Here is a 20,000-nt window from a genome sequence, read left to right on the forward strand (position 1 = left end):
ATAAAGGAGGAATTGAGGAAGGGATGAAGGAGAGAAACTGAGAGAAAGTGAGAGGACAGAGGGATGTAGGACAAGGAGGAGAGTCTTGGAGAGGAAAGGAAGGGAAAGAGGAGGGAATTGTTAGAGGAGGGGAGGTATAGAAGAGGAGGGAGGGAGAGAAATGGAGGAATGTTAGATAGATGGAGAGAAAAGATGAAGGGAAGGAAACTGTATCATTATCATTTTAATTTGTATTTCTATTATATTACAAGAATTGAGAGAGAGAGAGAGAGAGAGAGAGAGAGAGAGAGAGAGAGAGAGAGAGAGAGAGAGAGGAAATATGTGGGTCAGAGCGGTTACAGGTCCTGCCCTTAACCTCCCTCTCTCTCTCTCTCTCTCTCTCTCTCTCTCTCTCTCTCTCTCTCTCTCTCTCTCTCTCTCTCTCTCTCTCCCTCAATGTTCAAAATTTCCCCTGTTCATTTTGACCTTAATCTTCCTTACAACTACTACGGCACAAGAGGAGGAGGAGGAGGAGGAGGAGGAGGAGGAGGAGGAGGAGGAGGAGGAGGAGGAGGAGGGAGGAAGAAGGAAGAGGAAGAATTTGGTGTTTGTGTGATGTTTGTAAACTTTGGATGTATGTAAGTTTTCTGCTCTCTCTCTCTCTCTCTCTCTCTCTCTGTATAGATAAGTGAGATATTTTGGGAATCGGTGCTGATTATTGTAGTATTAGTATTAGTATTAGTAGTAGTAGTAGTAGAAATAGTAGTAATAGTACTAGTAGTAGTAGTAGTAATAATGTAATTTAATAAACGAAAGAAGGAACAAGAGAGAGAGAGAGAGAGAGAGAGAGAGAGAGAGAGAGAGAGAGAGAGAGAGAGAGAGAGAGAGAGAGAGAGAGAGAGAGCGGAAGAGAAGGAGCTTAGAGGAAGAAGGAAAGACGTTGGAGGAAACAATGGAGAGAAAACATCAGAGAAAAGAATAGAGCGGAAGGAGAGAAGGAGGGAGGGAGGGAGGGAGGGAGGGAGGGAGAGAAAAGAAGAGGAAGAAGGGCAGGCACGGATGCTGATAGGAGAGAGAGAGGTAGAGGAAAAGGGAGAGGGGAGAGAGAGGGAAAGGGAGAGAGGGGATAGAGAGGGAGAGGGAGAGGGAGAGAGAGGGAGAGGAAGAGACATAGATTCATAACAAGCCTAGTTAGAACAGATATGAGGGAGGAAGGAAGTGTGTGTGTGTGTGTGTGTGTGTGTGTGTGTGTGTGTGTGTGTGTGTGTGTGTGTGTGTGTGTGTGTGTGTGATATTGGCAAGGAAACAGTGCCAGCGGAAGAGGAGGAGGAGGAGGAGGAGGAGGAGGAGGAGGAGGAGGAGGAGGAGGAGGAGGAGGAGGAGGAGGAGGAGGAGGAGGAGGAGGAGGAGGAGGAGGAAAATAAGGTGAAGAAGGAAAAGGAAGAAATGGAAACCTATCACCACCACCACCGCCATCACCATCACCATAACTATTACTACTACTACTACTGCTACCAACACTACTACTACTACTACTACTACAACAACTACTTCTATTACTACTAACACCTTTACCACTACTACTACTACTAATACCATCACTACTTCTACTGCCACCAACACTACTACAACAACAACAGCAACAACAAGAACTATTACTACTACTACTACTACTACTACTAGTAGTAGTACTAACACCACTACTATTACTACTACTACTAATACCACTATTGCTACTAATGCTACCAATACTACAACCACTACTACTACTTCTACCACTACTAGTACTATCACTACTGCTGCTGCTGCTACTACTACTACTACTACTACTACTACTACTACTGGTGGTGGTGGTGGTGGTGGTGGTGCTGCTCCTGCTACCACTACTACAGCAATCTGGCACGGCGGCATGGTGGTTTGTGGCGCACCTGGCCGAGGCTCAGATAACGAGAGAGAGAGAGAGAGAGAGAGAGAGAGAGAGAGAGAGAGAGAGAGAGAGAGAGAGAGAGAGAGAGAGAGAGAGAGAGAGAGAGAGAGAGAGAGAGAGAGAGAGAGAGTAAACATGGAATAAGTAAAATGATCTACTTGGAATGAAGTATGGAAGGAAAAGGAGGAGGAGGAGGAGGAGGAGGAGGAGGAGGAATACAAAGGAAAGCCAAACAGCAACAGACCTGTTGGTCCTTTCGAGGCTGTTTGGTAACTACTTCTAACTGGCTACAGATAAGAGAGACAGGACAGTACAGGAGAAGGCTCCTCCCCACCCACCACTCCCTCCAGCTTTCGCTGGCATGGAAGGAGGAGGAGGAGGAGGAGGAGGAGGAGGAGGAGGAGGAGGTGGAAGACTTAAGGGTTACCTCGTGTCAAGTGTTGTTACAAGCCGATACCCTCCAAAGACCACCACCACCATCACCACCACTGCCAGTACTGTCACCACCATTACGACCACTACTAACATCACCACCCCACAAACACCACAATCACCACCGAAAACCATTACAACACCCTTGAAAACCATAAAAACAGCCTTGACAGCAATGAGACGCCCTTGACAAACAGGAGAGCTCCCTTGAAATCCCCCAAACTAACTTTCACGACAGGTAATCAGTCGAGATGAGTTAAACTACAACTGCAATCATGATAGGACCCTTAAAATCTCAGAAACAGCCTTGAAAACACGTAAACACACTTGCTAACCACAAAAACTCCCTTAGAAACCTTAAAACACCCTTGCATATCCTAAGTACACCCTTGAAACTCTTAAAATAACATTGCAAACATAAAGACAGTCTCGAAATCCTTAAAAACACCCTTGCAAAAAAAAAAAAAAACTTGAAAACCTTATAACACTTCGAAAACCATTAAAATACCCTTGCAAACATAAAAACACTCTTGAAAACCCTACATAACGTTGAAACCATAAAACACCCTCTGGCAAATCATAAAAAACTTAAACACACAAAAACACCCTTAAAAACCACCTAAACATACCGTAAAGAGGTCCCACAAATCCAAACAGCTAAAAACACAAACGCAAACATCTCGAAAGCAAAAAAGTGAGCATAAAAACGAAAGCAAACAGCTAAATTCAAACTTTAAGGTAGTCGAAGGTTCACCAGTCAGTTATCAGAACATACGGACATGAGGGAAGCTGCAAGAGACTGTCAGGTCTACACGTGGCAATCCCTGTATGATCAAAGCTACTCAGTTCCATCTATCATCCCTATCCATAACTTTAGCTAATCTTCTTTTAAAGCTCCCAATTGTACTCAACACTAACAACATGATAACTGAGTCCCTTCCATTCATCAGCTACTCCGTTAGAGAGCCAGTTCCTTTTCCATTTCTTTCGTAAACCTGAATCTCTCAAACTTCAACCCATTGTTTCTGGTTCTAGCCTGGCTATTACTAAGAACGTTGCTCATGTCTCCTTTGTTATAACCCCTACACCACTTACATACTTCTATTAGGTCCCCTCTTAACCTACGTCTCTCTAAGGAATGCGATTGGGGATTGATAAATTTTGTATTGATATATGTACCGTGTGTCTATCATTTCTTGTTCTATCCTGGTTACTACTACTAATTTTGCTCATGTCCCCTTTGTTATAACCCTACTACTTAAATCCCTTCAGTACCATGACGTGTTTTCATATTTCTTCTGCTTACTATTTAGTGATTTTATACAGCTTCAGAAACTTATGGTGAAGACTGTGGCCATTAATTTTTCTGACTTCCAAATATTCTTCCTACTGTAAATAAATCTGTTTAGTCAGACCCAAAAGGTAAAAATGCGTCCCAGTACTGAAGGGGGGTTAAATACTTTCTTCAATAGAGTCAGTACTTACAGGCCAGTCATCCGCCACCCATTCCACACTGACGATCCTCACTAGCTTCCCGTGGGGCGTGTGGACAAGCATACCGCCACCCCCTCCGCCTCCACCTTCGCCGCCGCTTCCTCCGCCTGCCGCCGCCTCTGCCACCCCGTCCCCAGCGCCAGGGCGTGTCCCGCGGCCCCACGCCCCCCCGCAGCACACAGAACAACGCAAGCCTCGACCCCGCCACACTCCTCCGCCGCACGCAACACCACCGAGGTCTTGGTGTCCCTTGAGTTGCGTGATGGTGGTGCGTTTCTGCTCCTCTCACTTGGGTTGGGAGTGTGGGAGTGAGTGAGGGAGTGTGGGAGAGTGGCTGGCTCGTGAGTGTGGTTAGGGAGGCTTGGTGCGTTCGTGGGGTCTGTTTTTCTATCTCGTTTTGTGCAGTTTGTTCTCTTTTGATGTCATTGTAGTGTGTTTTGTTAGTTTTCTGCTTATTTAGGGAATGAATGAGTGAGTGAGTGAGTGAGTGAGTGAGTGAGTGAGTGAGTGAGTGAGCAAGTGAGTGAGTGAGTGAGTGAGTGAGTGAGGAGAGGAGTGGTTAGTTCTTTTGTTTGTTCAGCTTCCGCTACTCTGTATTATAATTCCTTCATTTACAAGCGAGGTCAGAACTTTTTATGAGGTAGATTTCACTTCCTTCCCCCTCTCTCTCTCTCTCTCTCTCTCTCTCTCTCTCTCTCTCTCTCTCTCTCTCTCTCTCTCGCTTCACTGTTTTCACGATCCTCATTTCGTTACACAATTCAGTAATAACAATTCCATATCACTAATTACAAGTCATTTTCCTTCAGTTCGTATATTTCTTTCGCTCACTCAGTTACAAAAGACGAATTTCAGTAAGTGTTTTCGTCTTATTTCTTTTCTTTTCTAAAATTTGATTAACTTCGATTGCTCTTCTCGTTAGTTCATGTCACGTGTGTTTCACTGTTTGATCTGCTGCAGTCTCTGACGAGACAGCCAGACGTTACCCTACGGAGCGAGCTCAGACCTCATTATTTCCGATCTTCGGATAGGCCTGAGACCAGGCACACACCACACACCGGGACAACAAGGTCACAACTCCTCGATTTACATCCCGTACCTACTCACTGCTAGGTGAAAAGGGGCTACACGTGAAAGGAGACCGGCCGGGGAATCGAACCCCGGTCCTCTGGCTTGTGAAGCCAGCGCTCTAACCACTGAGCTACCGGGCGTGTGTGTGTGTGTGTGTGTGTGTGTTGTGTAAGGTTCGTTCTCCTCTCACCTGCTATCAAATAAGACTAGGATCGAAAACACAGGCACACCACAACCCACACACACGCACACGCACGTAAGCACTGAATAGAGATTGAGTAACTAATGTATTTATCTACACTATGGTGGTGGTGGTGGTGGTGACAGACAAATGAGTGATAGTAACGCTGGCACTGACTGTGAGGCAAGAATGGTGGTGACATGACGGTGGTGGTCAGGGTGTCAAGTGGATAGTGAATCTGTGTGGTGATAGTAGTAATGGAAGCGGTGATGGTGGTGGTGCTCGTGGGGGAGGGAGAGAGAGAGAGAGAGAGAGAGAGAGAGAGAGAGAGAGAGAGAGAGAGAGAGAGAGAGAGAGAGAGAGAGAGAGAGAGAGAGAGAGAGAGAGAGAGAAAGAAAGGGAGGGAGGGAGGGAGGGAGGGAAAGAGGGGGTGTGGGGAGGAAGCCTTGTTTGAAAGCTGCATTATCTCCAAACCGGACATCCGATGAGAGAGAGAGAGAGAGAGAGAGAGAGAGATGTTTGGCTGCCATATCTACAGTACTGGCAGGTGACCAGACACACACACACACACACACACACACACACACACACACACACACACACACACACACACACACACACACAGGTGGTGTTGATACGTCTCTGCGGTTTGGTGATGAGGATATGAATGGAAAGAGTATACTTGAGGTGAAGGTCTGGTGGTGATGTAATGGTGGTGATGGTGGTGGTGATGACACGTGGAGGTGTGGTGAAGATAACGCTGTTGTGTGGCGATGGTGGTGGTGATGGTGACAACAGCGCTGTAGTGTGGCGGTGGTGGTGAAGGTGGTGGTGGTGGTGACAATACAATCGTGAAGAGATCGGTGTTGACTGTCATTTACTGCTGTGATGACAAGAAAAATCAAGGTTTCTACTCTTTTTAGCTCTCTCTCTCTCTCTCTCTCTCTCTCTCTCTCTCTCTCTCTCTCTCTCTCTCTGTCTCCTCTTGGCACTCATAATCTGGTTCCAAAAATAAAGTAAAATAAAAAAAAAAAATGGAAAAAAATTGCTCATCCACTCAACTTCACGAAAACTAACAATTTTTATGAGAATTTTTTTATATTTTCTTTCTATTTCTTTTTTTTTTGCCATTTTCATTTGATTTTCACGTGGCACTTGTCTTTAATGTTTTTTTCCCTTATGTTCCTTTTTTTTTATTCCAGTTCAGTTATCTAGAATTTATCGTCAGTAATGGAACACTTGGGACATTGCAATCTCTTTCTCTCTCTCTCTCTCTCTCTCTCTCTCTCTCTCTGCACAACAATCCCACGCCTCTCACTTTAGATTAGATAGGGCCTTATCACAAACAGCCTCGCGAAAGTAAACAAACAAATCACGTGCTGTTTTTTTAGGTTTAATATTTTGTGACATGAAGACAAATGTAGGACTCAACACTGCATTCCCTCACCTCAACCCTCCTACACTGACCAATGACACTCCTACAGGTATTGCTTCATTATAGTTTGTCACGAAATGTTTCCCTCACACACACACACACACACACACACACACACACACACACACACACACACACACACACACACATCCATACATTTGAAGAGCTGTTTGTTATTTCGTAATTCTACATCTCGCATTCTCAACATCTCTATGCTTCACTTCCACTATTTCAAGAGGTTTTATTTAAATTCATACGAGTTTTTAAGATGTTCTAGAGACAGATTGACAAGATTTCTATATCATTAACTGGAGGAACACTCATGAAAACCCCGCTAATCACCTCTGTGGCCCTTGAAAATCGTCGTGGTGAGAGCAAAAGCGTTTCTGAAATCTGAATACGGATCTACATCTCTTCCTTCAGACAGCATCACCACAGCTTCCTCACCGCCGCAGATACGTTAGTAACTGTTTGCTATCCCGTGGGTGACACAAACAGACACACATACACTGAACATTGCATCTTTCACTCTTTAACTCTCCTACAGCTCTTCCTTCAACCCATTTTCCTTCACGCCACAAACACACCAGGAATTCTGATATTCTGAGGACGTGAGATGAAACTAAAGGATAGATAAACAGACAGAACACCACCACCACCCCCACCAGTAGCAGCAGCAGCAGCAGCAGCAGACCGGGCACCGCTGTTCTGTTATGCATGACGGTGTGTCCTAATTCTGTGTGATCTGAGTGCAATGATGGTGGTGGTGGTGTTACTGGTCTGCCTTCCTTCACGTGTGGCTGTGAGTGTGTATGCGTATGTAGGTGTGTGTTTCCAGCCCCCACCACTGCAGGGACGGTACAGAATGGAGGTGTGTGAGGTGCTGAAGGTACTACACACCACCACCTGCCGGGGACACGCGGTGAGCCCTCAACCCCACGACCACAGCGGAACTAAAATCAAAGCTTCTCCTGCTCTCTCGGAACTCAAGGAAGCACGGAACTCCCCCAAACTGTCGTACGCTTCCACCTTCCCCTCCACCACTTCCCTCTACGCAAGCCAGCCCTCTCCAGCCCTCAGTCCTTCAATTAGACAGTGGATTTAGAGGGTGTAAGGTGTGGGTGGGGTGTGTGTTGGGTGTGGGTGGGGTGTGTGCGGGGTGTAGTGGTGTTGAGGGAATCTTGCGCCAGGCAGTGAGGTGTTCATTCATGGGACCTGCGCCGCGCTGCCAATGAATGGAGTGCCAGTACGCGTCACCCACGGCCCACCCACCCACCCACCCCCATGCCTCCCACACCCCCACACACCCATTAGTCTACTTCTACCTGTGTCCATTAACTCAGTACAGCGAGAGGCCTATCTATTCCTAACCTACTATTTTTTTACCTTCCCATTCACGTTCCTACCCACCCATTAATCTTTGGTCTGGTATCCATTCACCCCATTAACCTATTTTCATCAGTACCTATTATTTCAGGTATCAACAGAAAATGGATGTCAAAATATTCAAATACCCATTATTTCAACTTCCCACCCATTTACTGACCTATTTCTACCTACACCCATTAACTCACCATCTACCCCGTACATATGCCAAGAAATAGGAACTCAAGCCACCCAATTAAAAAAAACTCAACCATTTACCATTCCCCATTAAAACGACACGCAGGGGTAATGGAGTGCCGGGAAGGGGTATTGGCACTCACCTGGTCACCTATTTATACCTGTCATTAATTCACCATCCCCACGTTCAAGGGATAATGGGATGCCAAAATATAGATCCACTCATGGCTCACGCTGACCTATTAACCTCCTTCTCCTCTTAAGCTGATAGGGAGATGATAGGGAATGATAGGGATTGCTACGTGTGTGTGTGTGTGTGTGTGTGTGTGTGTGTGTGTGTGTGTGTGTGTGTGTGTGTGTGTGTGTGTGTGTGTGTACGTTTTCTTTGGTTTCCTTTATATTTTCATGTTTATTTCTTTGATTATGCGAAAGAAATTTTAGGGATTTCTTGGTTAATCTCTCTCTCTCTCTCTCTCTCTCTCTCTCTCTCTCTCTCTACTTTTTTTATGGTCTAATTTCTTTTAATTATGTGAAAAAAGTTAGATTTAAGTTTACAGGATTTCTTGGTTAACCTCTCTCTCTCTCTCTCTCTCTCTCTCTCTCTCTCTCTCTCTCTCTACTTTCATGCTCATTTCTTTTGATTATGTGAAAAAAAGTTTATAGGATCTCTCTCTCTCTCTCTCTCTCTCTCTCTCTCTCTCTCTCTCTCTCTCTCTCTCTCTCTGAAGCCATACTTGTGACGTTTCTGGTCCGTCGCAACTCAGTCTACTTAATCCCTAGTGTTGGTTCATGGGTTAGCAGTGTTACCAGTTACGTCACCGTCCCCCTCTCCCTCCCTACCCCATGCCCTGTCACCCATGCTTCTGTTCACCACCTGTCCCTGTCACCCATGCCTATATTCACCCACTATTGCTGTAACTCACCCCTATAGTCACCCATGTCTCTGTTCACTCACTGTCCGTCACCCATGCCTCCGTTCACCCAATTAGTCCATTTAGTTTTTTTTATTTATTCTATTTCATTTATTTCTTTTCTTTGGTTTTCATTCATTCATTCGTTTTATTTTTCCTTTTTTTCCATATTTTTTCGCTCATCTTTCTGTTCACCCATTCATTTACCTTCATTCTAACCATTACCTCACACCCTTAATAGTTAATAGTACTGTCACCTCCCCATCTCCTCACCCATTTCGTCTCAAGGGCTCCCCATTAGAAGCACTCCAGCCCCATTAGTAGGTCTTGTGCAGGCTCCGCGACCACCCATTACTGCATCTCAGCCCCCATTACTTTCCATCCTGAACGAGTGTGGGAAATAGAAAGCCAGGTTATGAGAGAGAGAGAGAGAGAGAGAGAGAGAGAGAGAGAGAGAGAGAGAGAGAGAGAGAGAGAGAGAGAGAGAGAGGTCAAACAGAACGTTACCTGCCCCTTTTCTCCTCCTCCTCTTCCTCCCTGCACATCTCGGCTCACCTTCCTCACACCCAATCAATAAGGAACTACACACACACACACACACACACACACACACACACACACACACACACACACACACACACGAACTAAAAGGCGTAATTAGAGTTCCTAAGAATCACTTTCAAAGATATATCGATTTTGTGCGGGCGTATCTCAAGGAGGAGGAGGAGGAGGAGGAGGAGGAGGAGGAGGAGGAGGAGGAGGAGTGAGAGGGAAGAACGTGGGTGTTATATAGTGCATATTGGGCTCGCTCACACACACACACACACACACACACACACACACACACACACACACACACACACACACATTCCCCACCACCATTTCCTCCAGGATATGACTATTGATCATGAGAGAGAGAGAGAGAGAGAGAGAGAGAGAGAGAGAGAGAGAGAGAGAGAGAGAGAGAGAGAGAGAGAGAGAGAGAGAGAGAGAGAGAGAGAGCTAATCCGTCGCTTCTTTCACACCAAACAAACACAAACAAAGGAACAAACAAAAACTTTCACCTTCACACGTTCATTATAAAAGTTTTCCCTCGATTTTTTTGCTTCAGCAGTTAAAAATAAATAAAATAAAGAAATAAAAAGAAAATTCCCTTCAGCATCTAAAAATAAATTCCCTTCAGTATCTAAAAATTTCCCATCCCATACAAACATTGGTGAGATAATTTCCTATTCCCACCATTAGACAATTTTTCCCACGCCCACAGAAAGTTTCCCACAGATTATTTCCTTCAGCAAACATTATAAACAATTACACCTTTGCTTTTAGTTAGTCCTCTCATTAATAGCTACATTCTTTCTTTCTCCTATTAATCTTCTCTTCTTCATCTTATCTTCCTGACTTCGGTTTCCTCCTTCTCCTTCACCACCTCCATCTTTCCCTTCCTTCTTCTCCTCACTATTCCAATATTTCATCTCCTACTCCTTCAAACTCATCTTTTCTTTCTTCTACTAATCTTCTCTTTTCTCCTCCATCTCCATCTCCTCCTCCTTCTCCTCCTCCACCTCCATTTTTTCTTTCTCTTCTCCTTCCCATGCTTCTAATTTTCCACCTTCTCCTCTGTTCTTCCTCTATTATCTTTTCTTTCTCCCTCTTCTACTAATCTTCTCCTTTCTTCTCCATCTCCTCCACCTCCATCTTTTTCTTCCTCATTCTCCTTCTTATGGTTCTAATTTTCCACCTCCTCCTCCTCCTTTTCCTTTTCCTCCTATATTTTTCTTCCATTTTCATCTTTTCTTTCTCCCTCTTCTACTAATCTTCTCTTTTCTCCTCCATTTCCTCCTTCTGACTTCTGTTTCCTCCTCCGTCACCGTATTTTTTTCTCTTTCATATGCTTCTAATCTCCCGTCATCTATCTATCTCCTCCTCCTCCTCCTCCTCCAGCACAATAAATACATCACGAGACACAAAGCGGAGTTAAAAGTATGAGTGATCCCAAGCGGCCTTCATAAACCTTCCCTTTGCAAGACAGACAGATGAAGGAAGAGTCGAGTTTAGTAGCGTTTCACTTACCTGCCTCGCCTCGCCTTGTTTCCTTCCCTCTCATCCGTGCTCACTTACCCCCTCTACATGTTTACCCCTTGCTTGATTCAGAAGGTAATAGAAGTGCGTGTGTGTAGTGAAGGGAGGGCTGCAGATTGTCGTGTGTGTGTGTGTGTGTGTATTTACCTAGCTGTATTTACCTAGTTGTAGTTTTCCAGGGCCTGGGCTTTATGCTCGTGTGGCCCCGTCTCCATATTTACACTTATCCAATCTTACTTTAAAAGTGTGCACACTCGTTGCAGACACAACTTCTTCATTTAAACTGTTCCACGTCTCAATATATCTTTGCGGGAAACTATATTTTTTAACATCTCTCAGACATCTTCCTTTTCTCAGCTTTTTTTACTATGCGATCTTGTGCTTCGAATGTCATATTCTTCTCTCAGGATCAGTTTCTCATTATCCACTTGGTCCATTCCGTTGATCAATTTATAAACTTGTATCAGATCCTCTCTCTCCCTTCTTTGTTCCAGGGTTGGTAGATCCATAGCCTTTAGTCTCTCTTCATATGTCATCCCTTCAAATTCTGGAACCATTCTTGTAGCCATTTTTTGTAGTCTCTCCAACTTCCTTATGTGTGTGTGTGTGTGTGTGTGTGTGTGTGTGTGTGTGTGTGTGTGTGTGTGTGTGTGTGTGTGTGTGTGTGTGTAAGAGGGGAAAACTGGCTAAGGGCAACATGAAACGAGAAAAAAAAAAAACATAAATAAATGGCCCACTTAGTTGCCAGTCCCCGTGCAAGTCCGAAAGAGTTAGCCCAAAATAAAGGTGTGTGTGTGTGTGTGTGTGTGTGTGTGTGTACCTTTCCTTCACATACGCACACGCAAAGAACGAGAAAGATGACACACAGAAGAAGAAAAAGAAAACTATACAAAAATAGACACAAAAATTTAGTTAAAAAAAAAATAAATAAATAAAAATAGAAAATAAACAAGAATTTCCTTACCTGGTGATCGGGGGATGGAGAGGCGCCCACGTCACTTTCTGCGGAGGAGGCGGAGGAGGAGGAGGAGGCTGAGGAGGGAGGGATAGGGGGAGGGGCGAGGGGCCGCACCACGCCCACCCCTTCGTCAGACACGCCCACTGCCACCCTATCAGCGCCATCATCAGCCAACACCGCCTCGCTGCAAGGAAGAGGCGGGGAGTCAGTGAGTGGGAGGGAGAGAGAGGAAGAGGGAGGGAAGGAGGGAAAAAGGAAGGAGAGGGATTGAAGGGGTGAGGGAGTGAAGGGGAGGGGAAGAAGGAAAGGGAGAGGAGGAGGACGGAAGGAAGATGAAGGGAAAGAAGAAGGGAAGGAGGAGGAGGGGAAGGAGGAGGAGGAGGAGGAGGAGAGTAAGAGGAAGGAAAGGAATGATTGACAGAGGTAGAAGGAAAGGGAGGGAAAGGAGGAGGGAAGGAGGAAAAAGGGAAATAAGAAGGGAAGGAGGAGGAAGGGATGGAGGAGGAGGAAAGGATGCGGAAGGGAAGGAAGCATTGATAGAGGTGGAGGTAGAGAGAGAACGAGATAGGAGAGGTAGGGAAGGAAGAAGAGGGAAGAAGGAAGAAGGCAAAGAAGATTGGAAGGAGGAGGAAGGGAGTGAAGGAGGGAGAGAAAGAGGGAGTGATAGATAGAGGGAAAGGTAGAGAAAGTGAAATAGGAGGAAGGGAAAGAGGAGGAAGAGGAAGAGGAGGAGGAAAAGAGGAAGGAGGGCTTGATATAGAAAGAAAAAGACAGAGAGAGAGAGAGAGAGAGAGAGAGAGAGAGAGAGAGTAAAGCGGTCTACCCTCAAAACAAGTTCAGTCTTGAGAGAAAATATGATGTTTGATGGTAGACTGAGTTATATAGCTTTTCTCTCTCTCTCTCTCTCTCTCTCTCTCTCTCTCTCTCTCTACATAAATCTGCAGGAAATTAATACATAGTTAATAATAAATAAATAAATAAATAAATAGATAAACAAAAATAAATGAATCTCTCATACATAAATCTGCAGGAAATTAATACATAGTTAATAATAAATAAATAAATAAATAAATAGATAAACAAAAATAAATGAATAAGACAAATACATAAATATTAGAATAAAATATGCACAAAACACGGAAAAAAAACTGAATATGTGACAAAATTTAGTTTCCTTCATAATAATAATAATAATAATAATAATAATAATAACAGAAATTCGCAATTGTTAGGCCTAAAAGTCTCTCTCTCTCTCTCTCTCTCTCTCTCTCTCTCTCTCTTCTTTCCGTTAGCTACCTGCTGCGACTAATTACAACGCCCACCCGAGTACTTTTCTCTCTCTCTCTCTCTCTCTCTCTCTCTCTCTCTCTCTCTCTCTCTCTCAATCACTCACATACTTTCTCATAATTTCACCAGATAATGACTCGAAACGGTGTGTGTGTGTGTGTGTGTGTGTGTGTGTGTGTGTGTGTGTGTGTGTGTGTGTGTGTGTGTGTGTGTGTGTGTGTGTGTGTTTCACTGTTTGATCTGCTGCAGTCTCTGACGAGACAGCCAGACGTTACCCTACGGAACGAGCTCAGACCTCATTATTTCCGATCTTCGGACAGGCCTGAGACCAGGCACACACCACACACCGGGACAACAAGGTCACAACTCCTCGATTTACATCCCGTACCTACTCACTGCTATGTGAACAGCACCTACACGTGAAAGGAGACACACCCAAATGTCTCCACCCGGCCGGGGAATCGAAGCCCGGTCCTCTGGCTTGTGAACCCAGCGCTCTAACCACTGAGCTACCGTGTGTGTGTGTGTGTGTGTGTGTGTGTGTGTGTGTGTGTGTGTGTGTGTGTGTGTGTGTGTGTGTGTGTGTGTGTGAAGGAAATATAATGCAAATGATGGTGTAAATATATATAAATAGATAGAGGAAGCAAGGAATGGAGGAAGGAAGGAGAAATTAAATATACTTAAGGGAAAAATGAGATAAAATAAATGATGATAAAGCAAAAGGAAGCGAAAAACAACAAAAAAAATAGGAAAAACTTGAAAATTGAAAAGAAAAGAGGATATAAGAAGAAAACAAACAAACAAACAAAACACACACACACACACACACACACACACACACACACACGGTAGGCTCAACCCACCTACTTATTCATCCCTACTCTCTCTCTCTCTCTCTCTCTAGATCGACCGGGTGACGCAGGGAGAGCGTGGGCGTCAGCTGGAGGAGGAAGAGGAGTAATATAGTGACGTGTGTGTGTGTGTGTGTGTGTGTGTGTGTGTGTGTGTGTGTGTGTGTGTGTGTGTGTGTGTGGGCGGACTCAATCACAGTTACTCAAGGGAAAAGTCTTGTAAGAGAGAGAGAGAGAGAGAGAGAGAGAGAGAGAGAGAGAGAGAGAGAGAGAGAGAGAGAAAGGAGCGGAAAAAGAAGCAAGAAAAAGAAAGAAAGGAAGGGAAAAACGGAAATAGAGGGAAAAAGAAGGAAGGAAGGAAGGAAGGAAGGAAGGAAGAGGAAAAAGGAGGAGAGGAGGGAGAAAAAAAAAGAAAATGGAGAGGGGAAAAATGAAAGGAAAGGAAGGAAGGAAGGAAGGAGGGAGTAAAAGAAATAAGGGAAAAAAAGGAAAAAGGAGGGAGGGAGGGAGGGAGGGAGGGAGGGAGGGAGGAGGGAGGAGGGAGGAGGAGGAAGGAAGGAAGGAAGGAAGGAAGGAAGGAAGGAAGGAAGGGAGGGAGGGAGGGAGGGAGGGAGGGAGGGAGGGAGGAGAGGAAGGAAGGAAGGGCGCGACGGGAAATGAAACTAAAATTAAACATACATTTTACGGAGAAAGAAATCACGATAATATTCTTCCGGAGTGAGTCATACACGCACGCACGCACGCCCACGCACTCTCTCTCTCTCTCTCTCTCTCTCTCTCTCTCTCTCTCTTTCTAAGTACACAACAATCGATAATAGGAAAAAAATATATATTCATTATTTTTTACGAAGGTCAAAAGATTATTTTTTGCTACAAGGTGACGTGAAGAGGAGGAGGAGGAGGAGGAGGGAAGGAAAAGGAGGATGGAGACCTTGTGCCAGTCAGAGAGAGAGAGAGAGAGAGAGAGAGAGAGAGAGAGAGAGAGAGAGAGAGAGAGAAGGGAAAGAATGAATGTGTGAGTGTAGTGAACCCTCATGTCTCCGTTACCTCTCTCTCTCTCTCTCTCTCTCTCCATTCCCGAAAGACACGTGTTACGAAGGAGGAAGACGACAAAGGAGGAGGAGGAGGAAGAGAAGGAGAAGGAGGAGGAGGAGGAAGAGGAGGAAGAGGAGGAGGAGGAGGAGGAGGAGGAGGAGGAGGAGGAGACGTTGATTGAAGGCGCTGAAAATGGAATAAGACAGTAGAGAGAGAGAGAGAGAGAGAGAGAGAGAGAGAGAGAGGTTCTTTCAGCTAAACTTTGCCTGGAGCTAAAGGTTAGTCACTCTCTCTCTCTCTCTCTCTCTCTCTCTCTCTCTCTGCCGCCCACCTATGTCTCTGGGCATGGGTACAAGTGTGCGTGTACGTGCGTGTATGCGTGGGCGGACGCTTGCGAGTGTGTGTGTGTGTGTGTGTGTGTGTGTGTGTGTGTTATACCTACACAATAGTAAAATTCTCTCTCTCTCTTAATCCTTTAAAGATTCACACACACACACACACGCACACACACACACACACACACACACACACACACACACACACGCGTAGTGTTGTGGTTAGTACGCTCGACTCACAATCGAGAGGCCCGGGTTCGAGTCCCGGTAAGTGGCGAGGCAAATGGGCAAGCCTCTTAATGTGTGGGGTGTGTTCACCTAGCAGTAAATAGGTACGGGATGTAACTGGAGGGGTTGTGGCCTCGCTTTCCCGGTGTGTGGAGTGTGTTGTGGTCTCAGTCCTACCCGAAGATCGGTCTATGAGCTCTGAGCTCGCTCCGTAATGGGGAAGGCTGGCTGGGTGACCAGCAGACGATCGAGGTGAATTACACACAGGACAATGCTCTCACATCCCACGTCACCACCACCACCACCACCACCTCGATCTTCTTCCTCCTCTTCTTTTTCTTCTTCTTCTTCTTCTTCTTCTTCTTCTTCTTCTTCTTCTTCTTCCTCCTCCTCCTCCTCCTTCTTCTTTCTCTTCGATTCCTCTAATTAGAAGGAAAGGTGAAGGCCACGGTTATCCATCTCTCTCTCTCTCTCTCTCTCTCTCTCTCTCTCTCTCTCTCTCTCTTTATTGGGATAAGAAAGGAAGACATTATCTCTTCTTCCTTTCCTTACCTACTATCATCTTCCTCCTCCTCCTCCTCTTCCTCTTCCTCTTCTTCTTCTTTCTCCTCCTCCTCCTCCTCTTCTTCCCCTCCTCCTCCTCCTCCTCCTCCTCCTCCTCCTCCCTTCATACCTGAGCGTAACCGACACAGGTTTAAATCCCCAAGCGTCCCGGCGCGCTCGCACGCGCACACACACACACACACACACACACACACACACACACACACACACACACACACACACACACACACACACACACACACACACAGGTTTTTATTATTATTATTATTATTATTATTATTATTATTACTTTATCTAATTTTGGTATAATTAAGAAAATTCTCTCTCTCTCTCTCTCTCTCTCTCTCTCTCTCTCTCTCAAATGTCATGATGTTGTTTAATGTGTCAGGGAGTGTGTGTGTGTGTGTGTGTGTGTGTGTGTGTGTGTGTGTGTGTGTGTGTGTGTGTGTGTGTGGCATTTAACGTGGGAGAAAAACAAGCACTATTTCTCATTACGCGCACACGCTCAAACACACACACACACACACACACACACACACACACACACACACACACACACACACAACCTCCTTAAAATTACCACAAAGTTCTCAAGGTTTGATTATAAGACTCCCTTTATCCTCCTCCTCCTCCTCCTCCTCCTCCTCCTCCTCCTCCTCTCTTTTTTCCTTCATTTTCCTGTCCCTGTTCCTCCTCCTTTTCTTCATTTCTTTTTCTCTTGTCCTTTCTCCATTTCTTCTTCTCCTCTTTACTCTACCTCCTCCTCCACCAATTCCTCCTCCTCTTCTTCCTGTTGCTTGTGTCTTCCTTGTTCCTTTTCGTACGTCCCTCCTCCTCCTCCTATTCCTCCTCTTCTCTTCCTCATTAGACATGTCTCGCCACTCCTTCATCACATCCGGTACTCTCTCTCTCTCTCTCTCTCTCTCTCTCTCTCTCTCTGAGTCATGTACCAGTACGTAAATGATTTTAGTAGAGAGAGAGAGAGAGAGAGAGAGAGAGAGAGAGAGAGAGAGAGAGAGAGAGAGAGAGAGAGAGAGAGAGAGAGAGAGAGAGAGAGAGAGAGAAACAGGAAATTAATAAAACAAAATAGTACTAGACGCCCTGACCTAAATTTACCTGTGCTTCTACAACACCTGTTCACACCACCACCACCACCACCACCACCACCATCAACTCCACCACCACCACCACCACCAACAACAACAACAATAATCTTACTTGACATAACACCATCACTACCACCACCACCATCATCACCTTTTATCAGTCAACACCACTACCTCAACCCTTCCTAGGCTCAACACCACCATCACCACAGTAACTAACACCATACATCAGCCGCTATCACCTCCATCATCACCATCTGTTTATTTAGTACACCGCCACCACCACCACCACCACTAGCAGTAATAAAATGACGTAAGGAAAACAATCCACTTTCACCACCACAACTTACAATATTTACTATCACCACCACCACCACCACCACACACACACACACACACACACACACACACACACACACACACACACACACACATGAGGTTTAAAATCACTGTATTGGAGGTGGTCAGTTTGTCAAAGGAGGAGGAGGAGGAGGAGGAGGAGGAGGAGGAGGAGGAGGAGGAGGAGGAGGAGGAGGAGAAGTACTGTCGGGATAGTTACCAGCCAGACGTTCTCTCTCTCTCTCTCTCTCTCTCTCTCTCTCTCTCTCAGTACCCTACCCACCCACCACCACCACCACCTCTGTCCCTCATCTCCTCCTCCTCCTCCTCTCCTCCTTACCTTACTGACCCTAACCTCTCTTGTCTCTACCCCGTATCTCCTCCGCCTCCCCCCCTCCTCCATCCGCTACTAAGATCATTCTAAATAAAGCTTTTTGTTTATTAGAAGAGAGAGAGAGAGAGAGAGAGAGAGAGAGAGAGAGAGAGAGAGAGAGAGAGAGAGAGAGAGAGAGAGAGAGAGAGAGTCCTTCCTACGCTAGGATAACAAAAACTCACCAGTCCCGGCGTCACAGAGAAGGAGGAGGAGGAGGAGGAGGAGGAGGAGGAGGAAAAGGAGGAGGAGGAGGAGTTACATGGTCAGGGAAGACGAAAAGAGGAGGAGAAAAAGCCGAGATGAGAGCGGGATAAGAAAAGAAATGAGAGAGAGAGAGAGAGAGAGAGAGAGAGAGAGAGAGAGAGAGAGAGAGAGAGAGAGAAAGGAGTGTTAAGAAAGGACAGACGAAGGGAAAGGATACGAGAGCTAGAGAAGGGAAGAGGGAGAGAGAGGGAGGGTGAGGGAGAGGGAGAGGGAGAGGGAGAGGGAGAGGGAGAGGGAAAGGGAGAGAGAGAGGAAAGGAAGAGAGGGAGAGGGCGGGGCCAAGTTAAACCCTTTACATACTACACCATCACCACCACCAACAACAACAATTCACCACCATTACCATTTTCATTATTTCCTTGTTGTGCTGGTTACCGTCACACACACACACACACACACACACACACACACACACACACACACACACAAATGGCCAACCTTGAACACCCCAAAATCAGTCCTCTCTCTCTCTCTCTCTCTCTCTCTCTCTCTCTCTCTCTCTCTGTCAACACTTCAACCACAACAATCTTACATCACTACCACAACCACCACCACTACCACAACACTCACCACCACCACCACCACCGCCACGGCCACATCACCACCATCACGTCACCACCACATCACATTACCACTACAACTCCACAAACACTGAACGGACACTACTAGATTAGATTGTTTGTACCGGAAGCATACACGACCGCGCGCGCACACACACATTCACTCACACACACACACACACACACACACACATACACACACACACACACACACACACACACACACACACACACACACATTTGTCTTCTTACTAGATCCCAAGGTCTTCACTAACTTATAGGGAATGTGGTGTTTACTCTCTCTCTCTCTCTCTCTCTCTCTCTCTCTCTCTGGTGTTGTTTTCTGCGCCATATATTAAGCCTGTAAGTCTTCTCTTCCTGTGTGTACGTACGTTTTGACTTGATGAAGTACGTACATTACATATTGTGTGTCCCACTTACACACACACACACACACACACACACACACACACAACACACACACACAGGGTGCCTCACCTAAGGCCGTCAGCGTTGGCAAGGCAGGGCAGGCAGGTGAGCAGGGCGTGCAGGGAGGGCGCGGGCCAGCAGGAGGTGAGGGCAGCCTCCACGCGGGCGGCGGCATTGAGTGGCAGCCACGCCCACGACGCCGCCTTCCCGCACCACTTGGCGCGGCGCCCCCCGCCTCCGCTGTGCCCTCCGTACCCACGCGGGAACTGAGAGGCCGGAGCGGGGCGGGAGGAGGTGGTGCGGATCGGCGGGTGTGGGCGTGGGTGTGGGCGTGTGTCATTTACGGGCGGGCGGTAGAGGTGTGCCGCCGGTGGGGGCGGTCTGGGGGGACGCACGCCCCTGGCCGGCCTCTGGGGCGGCCCCGCGCGCTCCCCAGGGGCTGGCATGATGCCCCTGGCGGGCCTACACTCTCCTAATGGGCCAGGGGCGCCGCATGGGCTGCCGGGCCGCCCCGCGCCTCGCCCTGCAGCCACACCTGCCCCTCACTCACCGCCCTCACTCGCTCACTCCCTCCCACTCCTTCTCGCCTGTGTAGCTCA

The 20,000-nt window shown here is 46.4% G+C and overlaps 1 protein-coding gene and 1 long non-coding RNA gene across 8 annotated transcripts in view; both read right to left on the minus strand.

Annotated features, from left to right (window-relative positions):
* The window catches only part of LOC123503276, a 14,048-nt gene extending 5,472 nt beyond the window's left edge, over positions 1–8,576 (minus strand). Inside the window, exons 1-2 of the long non-coding RNA XR_006674385.1 lie at positions 7,417–8,576; positions 3,824–4,280 (exon numbers count right to left, since the gene is read on the minus strand). This is a non-coding gene — a long non-coding RNA (uncharacterized LOC123503276). The remainder of the gene's footprint in view (positions 1–3,823; positions 4,281–7,416) is intronic.
* The window catches only part of LOC123503273 (tyrosine-protein phosphatase non-receptor type 4-like), a 119,130-nt gene that overhangs the window by 37,622 nt on the left and 61,508 nt on the right, over positions 1–20,000 (minus strand). For all 7 annotated transcript variants that reach the window (XM_045252902.1, XM_045252903.1, XM_045252900.1 and 4 more), the window contains one exon: positions 12,037–12,214. In XM_045252902.1, the coding sequence (XP_045108837.1) occupies positions 12,037–12,214 (178 nt within the window). The remainder of the gene's footprint in view (positions 1–12,036; positions 12,215–20,000) is intronic.

Source organism: Portunus trituberculatus, chromosome 13, assembly GCF_017591435.1.
Source record: "Portunus trituberculatus isolate SZX2019 chromosome 13, ASM1759143v1, whole genome shotgun sequence".
Lineage (NCBI taxonomy): Eukaryota > Metazoa > Arthropoda > Malacostraca > Decapoda > Portunidae > Portunus > Portunus trituberculatus.